The sequence below is a fragment of the Neofelis nebulosa genome, chromosome 3, assembly GCF_028018385.1.
Source record: "Neofelis nebulosa isolate mNeoNeb1 chromosome 3, mNeoNeb1.pri, whole genome shotgun sequence".
Classification (NCBI taxonomy): domain Eukaryota; kingdom Metazoa; phylum Chordata; class Mammalia; order Carnivora; family Felidae; genus Neofelis; species Neofelis nebulosa.
In genome coordinates, this window is record NC_080784.1 from 203777961 (window position 1) to 203792690 (window position 14730).

A 14730-nucleotide genomic window follows, 5' to 3' on the forward strand; every position below is an offset into this window, starting at 1 on the left:
TTAATAATTAACGGGAGGAAGGGAGACCCTTCCTTACAGTAGAGGCAAACTAAGGAGCACAGAAGGAGTAATGGGAATCCAAAGTGTGATTTAGTTGCCACTACGATGGTCGCCTCATCAATGGATGCCAAAATTAGCAGGTGAAATTCTGAGTGATAACAGGGTATCTACATAGATGGCCTCAAAGTAACTTCCCCATGATGCTTTTAAAAACAAAGGGAGGCGCCTGGGTGGCTCGGTCGGTTGGGCGTCTGACTTCAACTCAAGTCACGATCTCGCGGTCCGTGAGTTCGAGCCCCGCGTCAGGCTCTGGGCTGACGGCTCGGAGCCTGGAACCTGCTTCCGATTCTGTGTCTCCCTCTCTCTCAGCCCCTCCCCCGTTCATGCTCTGCCTCTCTCTGTCTCAAAAATAAATAAACGTTAAAAAAAAAAAAAATTAAAAAAAAAAAAAAACCAAAAAACAAAGGGAGGGGCGCCTGGGTGGTTCAGTCCGTTAAGCGTCCGGTTTCGGCTCAGGTCACGATCTCTCAGTTTGTGAGTTTGAGCCCCGTGTCGGGCTCTGTGCTGACAGCTCAGAGCCTGGAACCTGCTTCGGATTCTGTGTCTCCCTCTCTCTCTGCCCCTCCCCTGCTCATGCTCTCTCTCTTCCTAATATAAACACTGAAAAAAAATTAAAAAAAAAAAAAAAAAGACAAAAGGAAGACAGTGACTGTGCAGGGGGAAGCCTTGCAGACGCCCTGCCCAAGGGATCAGTTTCCACCACCAGCCGAGGGGCAAGTGACGGATGCGCCTGCCCATGTGGCCTGCAGCACACAGCCCCGCTTCCACGGCTCCCGCCAGGGAGGCCTGCCCGCAGTCTAACAGCGAGGAGACAGAGATGCGCCCAGACTGAGGGCCTCCATGCAGTAACTGATCTGTAACCTCTGCACGTCTCTGTGCCAGGAAAAGAGCCAGCTGGACAAAGAGGCGTTGGCTGGGGTTTCCTCGTGCCTTCGAGGAACACTGTGGAGATCAGAAAAGCCGACTAAGGTCGAACAATCAGGTAACAGGAGGGTGTGAATGACCATTTCCTGATTTTGATAATTATATTGTGGTTTCGGTAAGGGAATACCTCTGTTTTTAGCACATGTGCAAGGAAGTATTGAAGGAATAAAGGGGCAACGTGGCCGTAAAAGTCTGAGAAACGTTACACAGAAGGAGAGGAAGGGGGGTGCGGGGGGAGCGCCCAAGATCCCGCACACGGCAAGATGCTTCTATTGCGGGATACGGTGGAGGGTGCTTGGAGATTTTCCCACTGCTAGCACAACTTTCCCGTAATTCTGAAATCGCCTCCAAATAAAAGTTAAAGTATGACCTTAGAAGACATACAGATTACAGTTACTGGCTGGCGTGCCGCATCTCATGACTGACCGAGGTGAGGCTGCCTGCGTGGGGCCGTGTGCGTGCGCGTGACTAATGACGGGGACAGGGAGGAAACACGGGGAAGGGGCCGCCCCGCCTGCGGGCCGCAGACGCACAAGGGCGCCTTCCCTCCCTGGCTCCCCGCCCCAGGTCTGCTGCCCAGGCTCAGCTCGCACAGGAGACCCGACCCGCCTTGCTTTACATCGAGGACGTTGTCTCCTCCTTTGGGTTTTCAGTTCTCTCCGCTGCGCCCACTCTACGGTTTTCGGCCCACGTTTGCAAAAGTGCAGACTCCGGCCTGACACTCCTGTTTTACAGGCGAATCAAAAAGCCATGAGGGAAAAAAGACACAGTGTGATCCCGCTGTTCCACGGCACGGGGCCCGGGGCCCGGAGCACCTAGTGGGTCCTGGCCAGCTTCGCAGGCCCGCAGCCCCGTGGGAGGGAGCACTCCGTGCTGGTCTGGTCCTGCCCCTGTCGGAGACAGTTTCTGTGAAAAGAGCCTCTGGAACAAACACCTGTCTCCCATCAAGACCTCCCAGACCATCAACTGCACAGCCCATGTCCACGTGCTCTGAAGCTCACACGCCTGGTGTTTGTGGACACGTGTGTGTGCATGTGCGTGTCTTTGTGTCTAAGTCATGGTAATGTGAATGAACAAAGGGACAGAAAAAAGAAGGTCTGAATTACTAGGGGGTAGAAATAATAGTATAATAGATGGAAAATAAAATTGGAAGTTGTCAGCAGATAGTGAAGAAACCAGTGTCGACTGCTTTTCCGCGTCAGCGAATAAGAAGTTCCCCAAAAGCAGGCAAGCACGTAACGCATGCACACCAAGCAGGGGGCTCCTGAAAGCGAAAGGTGTTCTTTTGGGATTTCCGTGTGACTGGCCCGTGAGCCGCCGTCTGTAAGGTTGTCTAAAAACACCTGTTCCGTCTGTGAAGAACATTCCGAAGGGCAAGTGAAAGAAATACCATTGTTTCAAAGGTAGACCATCGTTAGGGGAGAAAGGGGGGACTTTACTCTGAAAAAGCAGTGCGCTGCGTGGAACCGTGTATTTAACCGCGCCAATGCGCGCGGACGACAGGAAGCGAGGTGGCGTCTGGAGACGGGGGGCCTGCACCGTGCAGTGAGAGGGGGCGCTGGCTACTCGCACCATCACAGAGAGGGGGTCCCCACGGCACGCGCGAGGGACACGACCGGAAGCACAGTGCCCCGGGGCCGGCAGCGGGGACCGGGCAGGAAGGAAAAGCGCCCGGCAGGTCTCCGAGGGTGGCCTCGGGCAGCACCTCACCTCCAGCACCGCCACCTCCTGTCCATTGCGAAGCAGCCGGAAGGTCAGGGGGTGTTTGGAGTCCAACCCAGGGATCACGTCACAGCCGCGCAGAGGGATGGAAACGATGTGGGTCTTGAGGTCGGTCCTGTCCTTGTGGAAAATGAGCTTGTTGTCCTTGACCCGACACCAGCGCTCCCGCCAGCGGCTGTTGGAGAGCACGTTGAGATAGCCTGCAAGGGGACCACGGAGACCGTCAGCGCGGAACCGCCCCCCAGACGCCCCTGAGGGCCCGCAGTGGGGGGGGGGGGGTGCATGCCAGGGAGTGGTTCTGGGAACGATGGTTAAGGGTTTCGTGGCGATCTGGGGTCAGGCTGGCCGAGCTGAGCCCTCGGTGTTTGCAGGGTGGGAGGGAAAGGACGCAGTGGTCGTCTTACATGACCAAAGGGACACCATATGGAAAAGGACGAGATTCACTCCGGGTAGCTGCAAAATGACACAGGCGGGGCAGAAGTTACGGGAGGCAGATTCTGGCATCACGCGAGAAAAACACTACCCAAAAAGGAAACTCGATTCTCCTACTCTGCAAGGAATAGGAGGCCTTGGGGGGCGCTGAGTCCCCCGCCGCTGGACGCATTCCAGCAAATGATGGAAGGTCCTGGGCACGAGAGTCCTACAGAAAGAAGGCAAAGATGTCCTCCTGGACTTTCCCGCAGCCCTCGCGCTTGACGATTTTGTCCGACTGGTGGAGCGCGCCCAGACGGGATGGGAACGCCGGAGTCTGAAGGCGTAGGTCTCTGACACTAAAGACACCATCAGTATGTGAACTAACAGGGCAGGAAACCAGATTTCACAGGGTGGCTGCTGCTTCCTCCCGCTCCGTGATGCTAGGAGATGGCTGCCCCCCGCCCTTGAGACGCAGGAAGGGAGTACGTGGGGCTTAGAACCCTGGCCAGAAAGGAAGAAACGATACAAGGATTTCACAAGTCATTGCACTACTCCTTCCACTCACGCATGCGTGTGCACACACCCACACCCACACCCTGCTCAAAAACAAGACAAAATAAACTCTCTCCAATTCGGGTTTTGTATCGCCTTTTCCAAAGGGTTTAGGAGCACGCATTTTGCTTCTCTCCACGTCCAACACACACAGTCCTGCATCTTGCACACTCCATTAGCAAAGGATAAATGCTATACAGACAATCACAAAACAAAACCCCCAACACACAGCTAAGTTACAGGGCCCATAGCGATGCTTTCTACATCACGTATGATCATCTGCTCAATGAATTCACACATAAAATGCACATGTGAAGTGTTAAGTCTTCATTTGGCTCAGGGGGACATCAGTTCTACCGCAAGGTGCACTGCTTCTCCTGGAACTAGGATTTTCCTTTGGGCCTAAGTTGCTGTACTTGTGAAACTGGGGAACAAGGGGAGAAGCCAGCCCATCGGCTCAAGTGCCTGGCACCCGAGCTCCTCGTGTCTTGCACATCTAGGAGAGGCTGCAGGGACAGGAAGAGAGGCTGCAGTCCAACCTCCTTTGTGAAGGAGGGGGGTCTCTCTGGACCTGTGACTTGTTCAGGCCAGCGACTGCTCTCCAGGAACTTAGCGGACACACAGGTGACCAAGTTTCACAAGGAGGCGGTGGGCTCCAGGGCACTGACAGACATTGTGACTGGGGCTGGCAGGAGCAGTTCAGGGACAGGGCGGCCTTGGGGGGACAGGAGGTGCCTGGATTGTTAGAACCTCGGAAACCATCACAGGAACCCGGCCTTGGTGCGCAGGGTGATGGGGGAGTGAGACGCTAGGATATTTATTGAGGAATGTGAGCAACAAGACCTAGGAGCTAGATGACTTCTCAGGAACAGTGACGACACTGCCTTCACACTTGCACATGGCTTTCTATTGCAGAACTCGGCACGTGGGGGCACTCTCGCGCGGGCACACGGCCCTGCAGCATGGCAGGGGCCGTTACGGAGCCCGGCTCCACTAGCCAGGGCGATGGTAATCTCTGGAACAGGTCCAGGCACTCTCGTGATATTTTCTTCCCTGGCTGAATCTGGCCCCGAGTCACCAAAGCTATCAATTTCTTGACATCGAAGCCCCAAACGGAATGGTGACACTGGACAAATCCTCATTTTATTTGAGCATGACACCATATGAAATTACCGTATTTGACGCCTTCCTCAGATTTGTTTTCAGTTCCCGAACGGGAAAGGCACAAGGGAAAATCACAGTGCACGAGAGGCCCGTCTCTACACACAGTGAACACCACAGTGACGCGTCCACATCGGGCAGCAGGCCTCCACCACCAGGCTCGCTGCCCTTTGCTCTTCCAGAAAGGGGTGGCCTAAAGATCCCATCTTCCGGGGAGGGAGCACAGGGAAATGACACACAGCCATCTAGGGCATCTGGAGTCACAGGGTCGGGGGACACGGATCCCGATGGGCCCCATGCACACTTCAGCTGTAGCACACCCCCGCCACCAGATGGTGCCAAAGCGCAGCCAGGCCCGCTAAAGACAGGGAGGGACGGGTCCTGCCGCGAGAACCGTACCCCCCAGGCTCAACGGCCACCCGGGTCAGATCCAGGAACCGCACGAGGCAATTCGGAGGCAATTTTATTTTTATAAGATCCCACCCGTCGTGTCAGGTGAGACGTCAGTGTCTCTTAACAGTTTGGGAATTTCAGTTCGATGTTTTGAGATTAGTCTTGCTCTGAACGCTGCTACGTTTCTGGCGAAACCGTGGCAAAGAGGCTCAAGGTTCCCTGAGAGCTCGATGGGCCGGAGACTGGACACACACTCTCGCGTGCGGCCGTTTGGATCGCTGGCGTCTCAGGCCTCAGCGCCAGGTGCTCTCAAGCACAAGCCGCTGGGGAGAGCAGGCGGGAGCGGGGCCGAGCGTCCCGCGTTCTCCGCAGGGCGAGAAACGTGGCGTCTGCCTGCCAGGCTCTGGTCCCCTCTCGGGAGGGCTCTGGTCCCAGTGCGATGGTGGTTTCACTTGCGGCGAGCCTTGGCTTACAATCAGCCGGGAGGAGACGCCCAGGGGAAGGAGGGGAGACCACACGTCCTGACGCTGCCACTGGCTGGTCCCGGTCCTGCCCACGGCAGAACTCCCCTGCCCACCTTAGACGCCTGCCCCCCAAAGGCTCACGTGTCCAAGAACGAGGATGCCAACACCCCAGGGCAGCGACTTATGTCACGCACTCTTTCCTCCCCCTTGATTAAAGGTCACCTGATGTCCTGTGGGGCAGGTTATGACAGAAGGGGAGAGGTATAGGGTTTCCCCGCGTGCCAAAAAACCCTACCGTTGAAAACTCCACAAAGTCACAGAATGCTAGATGTAGAAGGGACCCTGGGAATATCCAGCAAGGCCTCTCACTAGCTCAGGTCGTGCTGCCTCCACAGAGACCTCCACCTTGACCCGGGGCCTCTCCTTCCGCCCGCTTCTGTGTTTCTCAGCACCCAGGCTGCTCCCCCCCAGTACTGCCCTCACGCTGCTTTGGTCTGTCTGTCTGTCTGCTTGGGTTTTTTAAAATAAGCTCATCAGGTGAGCAAATAACGACAACATTACTTATTAAGCATGGACCTTAGTGTTTCATGATTTCATCTTTAGGAAGACATCTTTCTTAAGAAGACAAAGTAAGCATGGGCCCGTTTCCCAGAGGAGCAACCTGAGGCCTAGAGAGATTCCACAACTCGCCGAAGGTAATTCAGCCAGTCGGGCGTGGGCTGCACTGCCCCTGTCTGCCAGGCTCCGCGCCGGGCACTGGGGCGTGACTAGGGAGCCAGGCGGTGTGAACGTGACCCAGGAGGATGGGAGGGACAGCTGTGGAATCAGGCTGGGACACGACCATCAGAGGCTCTGAACCGGGAGGCAGAAGCAACTCTCGTTTCAGCACAGACTCTGAGTTGTCACACTCGCGCCTGGTGGCCTGGAGGGCACAGAGACGGCGGCCAGGTGGGGCTTGCACGCTGGTCCGGCAATGGACAGACGGGGCGGAGAGGATGAGGACACGTGTCTCCCGACCCCTGCCGAGTGTAGACAGGGACAGGCAAGCACCAGAAGGGGGCCAACAGAAGACCCCTCTTTGCCGGGGGGGCGGTCTGGTGCACGTCTCGGGCCGCAGCCTGTGCGTGGCGGCGAGCGCACCGGGCTGACGCTCACCATCACTTCAGGGCCTCGGGGCGGTAATGGGCAGCGGTACAGGGCTGGCTGGGCTGACCCGGTCAGCGGCCGCGGGACCCACTGCCCCAGCCCACTCCCCGTGGAGCGCCTGCAGAAACCATCTCCTACCCCCACTGCATCGTTATCACGCACCCGGAGGCCCACCTGCTGGGCCGCATTTCACGGAAGGGCTGGATTGGAACCCAGGTCTCGATCGCTCCCGGGAGCTCGCGTCTGCCCGCCCAGCGGCACGGTCCTTCCGGCCCGTCCGGCTCAGCTCCCCTCTGCTTGCCGCACGGGGCCAGCGGCCGCACGGCCACCACTCGGCAGGGTTGGCGTCTCCGGCCTTTATCCAGCTGACATTTTCTGCGTAAAACTTTACAGAGGTACTAGAATAATTGAGGATAGTCATTTTCCTCCCGCCTCTCTCTACAGACCCCTTCTGTGGCCCCTGGACCCAGCGAAGATCTAAATGACAATTTTAAAATCTTGTGGACAGAGAAGGTTCTCTTAACAGAGACGAAAGATATCCACTGAGCAGCTTGATAGAAATCCACACCTGCATATTACAGGTTTCAGATTCACCCTTTCTGCCCGCTGAGTGACCAAGCGTTTCCAAGAAAGTGCCAGCAAAGGATTTCTGGCAGTGCCGGACGGCCAATACAATCAATGAGGCCGTGTGCGAGGGGTTATGAGCGGGGAGTCTCCCGGGGAGCGAAGGGCTATGCAGAAGGGAGCTCCAGGGAAGGAGCAGCGTCGGGCCCGTGGGCCAGCTGCGCCTCCACGGGCTGTGAGGCTCCCGCAGGCCAAGGCCTTCCAGAGCTCAGCGTCTGGACCCTGCGGTCTAGCTCGCCTCCCACGTCAATGTTTGCTTTTCGTGACAGAATTTGTTTCCTTTTTTGGATGGCTCCCTCCTTGCATTTCTAATCCCTAACTCCCCTCCAGGGCCAGTGCGAAAGGAGGGACAGTCCCACACCACCCAGAGACTCTTGCCGCACCAAGAAAGTCAGAGGCAAAAGGGAAACAGCATCCTGGCGTCACCCCTCTGTGCTAGAGCCCCGCCCCCACCCCTGCTGTAACTTCAACAAGGTGATGCCCCCTCCTTCACGTAGGGCAGTGGACACAGCATCAGTCGGCCCGCCCCTATGACCCCGCTGCCATTTGCCAAGTTCGGGGACCTGAATGCACGGGCTCCTAGACCCTTGGCCTCCTTCGGCTGCCAGGGCGCTCCCCGACAATCGAGAGATGGCAGCTTAACGGGACCTCCCGAGAGGACCCCCCAGCCGGCTTCCACGGCACGTGCGCCACCACCCAGGGTTGCCCCGGCCTGACGAAGGACGGGTCTCTACAGGGCCCGCGGAAGCCTCATGCGGGTGGCTTCCTCGAACCCCGACTGTCAAGGCCAGAAGGGAGCCGGGACTCCCCGTGACCTGCCCTCGGGGTACGGCACGTGCCTGTGTCCGGCACTCTGCAGCCTGCCCCTCTGCCACAGCGCTACCTGTCCCTAGCGTCCTCCCGGCACACGGCTCGCGCCCTGGCATGCGGCAGCTGCTGAATTAACTTCCCCTTGTCTGTATGGCCAACTCGGGCACTTGGGGCGGCATTACACCCCAGTAAAGCCCGATACCCCGGGCAGATGGATGCTCGCGGAGAGAGGGGTGAACAGGGCGAGTCTGCAAAGGGAGGGGACCAGGGACCTGCAGGGACAGAACCCTGGATGTGCCGCGGCTCTACGAGCACCCACGGCCTACCCTCGGTTCCTAATAGAGGCCAAAGCCCCGCCGTCCGGCTTTCGGTGCTGTTCTCCTGAGAACGGCTGCACGGTGGCCAAGGAAACAGGACACCTGTCCAACCTCACCCGCCACTTGTCCCCAGAGGCTGCCCTACCGGGCCTCCACCTGGCCAGGGTCCCTGTGACACTCTCCCGCTGTGCCGGCTTCCCTCCTCTGTCACCAGGCCGCACTGCACGTCTCCTCCCGTGACTCCTTGTTCACACGGGAGGGCCGGGGCCGCTTTGCGGGTGCCCACCCCTTCCTGGACAGGGCAGCCCCTCAGAAGGGACTTGAGGTGACGGGCTGAGCGACAGCGCCGCCAGGATGCTCGTTCTACCGCTGTAGCCCGGGGGGAACGCCAGCGGTAACCCCACGCACGCCGCTCCGAGCCCCACGCTCCCTCCTTCGCTCGCCAAGGCACGTGTGCCCCAGCTCAGAAATGCTTAAAAGGACTCTGGGAGAATTTCACGGGATCACAGCAGGAATTTGTTTTTCATCTTGAAAGAACCTCGGAGATCGTCTCAAACCCCGGCACGATCTTTTATTAATAAGCGGCAGAAATGTAGCGCCTTTTCCACCATTCAGGTGATCACAAGCCTGACTGGGAAAAGCCCGCACGATGCAGAGGCAACTCCAGGAAAGAAGGACACAAGTGGGGTGAGCGCCGCTCCCGGCCGGGGAACCCCGGCTTACCGCACGTGGGGACGTCCTCCTCCGCGGACGAGGTCTGCTCATCCGTCGAGGGCTTTTTCTTCCCCAAGCCGATGATCTTGGTGATCTTCTTCCCAGTGACTTTAGACACGGTTCCCTTGGTCTCTGATTTGGAACTTTTCTTCCTCTTAACTGTTAAGAGTGACGATGGAAATGAGAGAGAGAGAGTGTCAGTTGTAGACTTTAACGGAAATATTAGGGACAGAGCATAAATCGCAGTCCATTTTATTTTCCTCAATTTGTACCCACTGAGCACCTGCTATGAGCCGACTGCTGGTGTGGACACAAAAGAATACAGCAAACAGGTGTTCAGAAGGAGTGTATGTGCTAGCGACGACGCACACGGGTGTGCAAGCACGTGTACACACGCACACATGCAGTCACACGCAGAGGAGGCCCGATGGCAGCCAGGCCCGCGCGGTCTACACTGGGTGACGTGGACAGGCCCCGGGCGGTGGGCAAGCCGCCTGGAGGGGCGACTTTGAACCGCCAGCTGGGAGACGAGGAAGCAGCCGGACCAAGCGAGAGCCTTCTGGGCAGGGGGAGCGTCAGGAACACGGAGGCTGTGAGGCTGGAGGGAGGGATGGAAAGAAGCAGGGCGGCCTGGGGAGGGGCTGGCGGAGGGACAGGGGGACGCGGGTCCTCCCCAGTCCCAGGAGCCCTCCACCAGCCCCTCACCCTCCCCAGAACGCCCAGGATGGCAGCTGCCATCTGAGCCCATTACGCTCTGCTTTGGCCTGCACGGCATGAAGTTACGAGGTCGCAAATGTACCAGATACGCCAAATACGCAGACGCTGTGCACCAAGATGACTTCCGGCTCCCCTTGGGAAACAGCAACACCTGGCAACTCGGGACCCCCGTCTGGGATCTCGCAGAGATCGGAAGGTGCGTGAGAAAGCGCACCCGGGACCGGGGGCCAAGGAAGACCTTTCCTCCCACGGCAACTGTGCAAAGGAGAGGTCACTCACCCCCATCACCTGAGGGCCACTGCGTGCCTGGTCCTGGATCGAAGGGGAAAAGGCACCTTTGCCAGAATCGCACAGGACGATGAGCCTCCGGGAGGGGCAAGTGTGGCTTCACTACGGAGGGGGGTGGGCCGGGAGAGGGGCTCCCCATCGCCCTCCTGGTGTCGCCCTGTCCAGGGTGACTCGAGCCTCCCGATCTGTAACCCACAAGGGGTCTTTTGACAATGTAATGAAAGTGAGGAACTCTCTCCCCTCCTGCTCATCCTGGGCCCAAAGGAACATACCTTAAACACACACAGAATAATTTCAGAGACAGGGGACTGGGGGATGAGGGATTACAACCCTAGGCCTCATTCCTAAAGGCCCCTGTAACACAGACTGACACGATCGCTCTCCCGATGGGGGTGGGCGAGGGGGTTGGGCAGTTCTCGCTCCTCCAGTCCCAATCTGCCATCCATGAGACACCAGGCACAGGCCCACGTCCCACCTGGCCCTGGGGACACTAGGCGCGGGCCCACGTCCCACCTGACCCACGGGACACCAGGGGCAGGCTCACATCCCACCTGGCCCTGGGGACACCAGGCACGGGCCCACATCCCAGTCCCACCCGGTCTGCTCTCGCACTCCCTGGCCCGGCAGACTCAGCACCATCCCGAGTTCGAGTCACTTTGTGTTCACCGTTATTGCCTCTCTAGAAAGAAACGACAGTTGAAAGACAAGAAGCCAAGCCAAACTTCTGGGTAAACACAGCCTTTGTTCCAGACTGAAAGTAGGTGCCCCCCAGAACCCCTGCATTGAAGCTCCAAGCCCAGTGCAGCCGTATTTGGTGATGGGGTTACAGGATCATAAGGGTGGGGCCCTGATCCCGCAGCATCAGTGCCCTTCTTAATAAGAGACTGAACACGGAAGAAAGGCCACGTGAGGACACAGCGGGAGGCGGCCGTCTGCAAGCCAGGAAGAGGCCCTCGCCAGCAGACCGCTCTGATGGCACCTCCAGGTAGGGCTCCCGCCTGCGGACCGTGAGAAATGAACGCCCGTGCTTTCCGCCTCCAGGCTGTGGTATCTCGTGAAGCCTTGGTGTGACACAGGCGCATGGATGGAGCACAGGACAAGCACCCCGCCTCCCCTACGCTCTCCCAGCGCCTGCCCCTCCTCTCTTCAAATAACACACCAAGAACCTGTCGCCATCTTGGTGGACTGGCACACTCCCACCCCACCCCCCCGCCCAGCTACCCCCAGACGTGGGCGTCCGCGGTCGGGACAACTCTGTCATTGTGCTTTCCGTGTGGCCACACCGAAGCGTTTCAGAAGAGCCTCGAGACCACCTCTGACCGCAGTCCCGTTCAAACTGAGCTTTGAAAGGAAGACGCTCCCGGCGTGCCCTGAGCACCCCCTTCCGCAGAGCTTGGGGAGCACACGGAGTTCTTCCTTGTGGCTCAAAGCGAAGACGTTACATTTACTTCTGACTCTACCAGCATTTTCTCCTGCTGGGGAAGGACCTGACCACCAAGAAAAGACCCGATGCTTCTAATTCCCTGAAGGACCACTGATTAAGTTTTTACAAAAGCAGAAGGGACTCCCTGGAAGGAAGAGCCAAAGTATGTCGGGACGTGAGAATGTGTTGATGCTACTCGCTACACAGAAGGCAGGATTTGACACATGTAATGGAATTACGAAGACACCTCCAAGACTCAGAACTCTCCAATAAATTCAGAGACCAGGAAAGCCGCAGGGTCCAAACGTCACACGCCGTCAGTGCTTGGCAGGCAGTGAGGGACAGACCACCGAAGCAAAGCCAACTCCCAGCATTTTTAAAGCCATGGATATCGTCAGCCCAGACACATCCCTACGGCCAGTGGAGAACCTGAGTCACAAGATGGCTAGGGATGTGGGGAGCTGTGTTGAAATCTCTCGACTGCAAATCGGTCATGAGCGAGAAGGTGGGTGGTTAGGTACAGATATATTCTCTCCCCCTCTCTCTCTACACACACACACACACACACACACACACACACACACACACACGTATATTCCCTAACACGTATATACAGACATTCGTATCATTCTGTGAACCTAATTTCCAGCAGGGACCCAGGAGAGGAAATGGCAAACAAGGACAGAGACCAACAACGTGTGCCGTGCCTCAACATCCGAGCAGGGACCGGAGATGGTATGTTATTCTGTTTTGGGGCAAAGTGTAAAGACTGCTTTCCGGGCTTTGATTACACATAATGTGCCCACGGAAGACACAGATGATACCTTCCACCGAGTAACTTCCGACAGAGAAGACTAAAATTACACCCAGACACGACCGAGCTAGGGAATCGCAGGGGCAAAGGCAGAGGTCGTGACCTTCTGGCGCGAAGCCTGTGGTATCGCAGCAGGCCGGCTTACTTGGGTTTTAACATTCTTAGTGCCTGGATTGCTATTTGGTTTAAGGGGACTTCCTTTCAGAGCTGGGAGACGCCTGCTTGGCACAGCGCGCTTGAGCCGGGTGGGCGGACCGCTCCCCTGGGAAGCCAAGGTCACGGGGCTGCGAGCACACAGGCTGTTGGCTTTGCACAGGGGAAACGTCCCCACGACCCACAAATCCCAGCCTCCTCTCAGGCCACACACCCCGGGAAGGACACAAGCCACAGGCTGGGAGAGACTACATGCAAAACACACTGATAAAGGACTCATATTCAAAACATTAAAGAACTCTCTAGAGTCCATAATATGAACAAAAACCCAATACAAATACAGGCAAAAGATCCGGGCAGACGTGTCTTCGGCTGAGATGTGGCTGGCAAATGAGCACGTTAAAAATGCTCAATTAACATGGCTGGTCTTCAGGGAAGTGCAAGTTCGAGCCACAACTACGTAGCTCCACACACCCACAGAAAGGGCCGAAATATATAGAACAAAACAAAATGACAGCGGCAAGGTGGCGAGAATGCACACGCCTGACAAGCCACACCCCTAGATTTTTATCCAACAGAAACGAAAACCTGTTGCGAATGTCTAGGACAGCCTTACTCACTGCGCGCAAGCCTGGAAACCCCCAGCTGTCCAGGCGGTGGGGGGATACCCAAGCCGTGGTCCGCACACACCGGCATGCAGCTCGGCCACACAGAGGAGCAGACTGTGGGGCGTGCCACGGTGTGGGCGCATGTGCAGGGCGCTGAGCTAGACAGAGAGGCCAGACCCAAAGGCCACGTGCCACCTGATTCCACTCGCAGGGCCTTCTGGAGAGGACACAACACGCGCCAGTGGCTGCCGGGGGCTCGAGGGAGCGTCTCGGGGTCACAGAAACGTTCCACATCCTGACTGCGGTCATGGTTAGAGGCCCGTGTTTGTCTCAGCTCGAAGAACCATGTGCCAAAAAGCGTGGATTTTACTGCACACATTTACGCCTTGTGAAGCTGACTTAGAAAAAGAGAATTCAAACTCCACACGCCCACATTCACGGCAGCTCCATTCACGACGGCCAAAACACAGAGGAGCCCAAATGTCTGCTGACGGAGGAACGGATAAACCCAGCCTGGTCCATCCAGACAAAGGGATGGCAGGCAGCCTTAAGAGGAAGGGCACCTTGACAGCTGCTCCCATGCAGACGGACCCCGAGGACATCGTGGTGAGTGAAACAAGCCGGCCACGAAGGGACAGTACCGTACGGCTGCACTCGTGAGTTTCCTCGAGCTGTCAGGCTCACAGAGACAGAAGGGAAAACGGTGGGCACAGGGGCTCAAGGAGGGCAGGGGAGCCACTGCTTCCTGGGGACAGAGCGCCAGTCTCACGAGACGAAAAGAGCCCTGGACGGGGATGGTGGGCGGCGGCACCAAGTCCGTGAGCGTCCTTAACGCGGCCGAGGTGGACGCAAAATGGTCGACGTGGTCAATTTTATGTCGTGTGTATTGAACCACGGCTTACACAAACGGTTTTTACGTGAAGGTGAATAAAAGACGTTTTCAGAACCTCTGATTTCAAATGACCAGAAGTCTGTGAGCCTGGCCTTGGCGTCCCGCACAGGGGACGCTGGGAAGGGCCCTCACGCAGCGGGAAGGCTTGCTTGGGCTCTTGGGCTACGTGCAGGTGACGTGGAGCGGGCCACGGGCTGCCGGCCACACTGCCCACCCACTCTTCACGGACACTCAGGTCTCCCCACTGCAAATTCCTCTTGGCGATACATCAGGTCTGGGAGCCCGAAGGTTTAAATATGCGCAGGGCACCCGCAGGACGATGGGGAAAAACCGAGGCCAGGGCTCGGCAGGACGGCAGGCGAACACATGGGCTCGCATCGTCCAAGGGGGTTTCCGTGCACTTCTGGGCGATGACACACACGACCGAGCCACCGAGCAGATGGTCTCAGAGTTCACAGAGCCGACTGCAGTTTCTTAAATTGTGTTTCTCACTTTGGTTTTTGCTTTGTGGTTTACGTGTTTTCGGCACGAGCA

At 57.4% G+C, this 14730-nt stretch overlaps 1 protein-coding gene across 7 annotated transcripts in view; it reads right to left on the reverse strand.

Moving 5' to 3' along the window:
• AFAP1 (actin filament associated protein 1) overlaps window positions 1-14730 on the reverse strand; it is a 146512-nt gene that overhangs the window by 29920 nt on the left and 101862 nt on the right. For all 7 annotated transcript variants that reach the window (XR_009259775.1, XM_058723175.1, XM_058723173.1 and 4 more), the window contains 2 exons: window positions 9311-9460; window positions 2695-2906 (listed from right to left, as the gene is read on the reverse strand). Coding sequence is in view for 6 of the 7 variants with exons in the window: in XM_058723175.1 (XP_058579158.1) it covers window positions 2695-2906; window positions 9311-9460 (362 nt within the window). In the remaining variant the exon portion in view is untranslated. The remainder of the gene's footprint in view (window positions 1-2694; window positions 2907-9310; window positions 9461-14730) is intronic.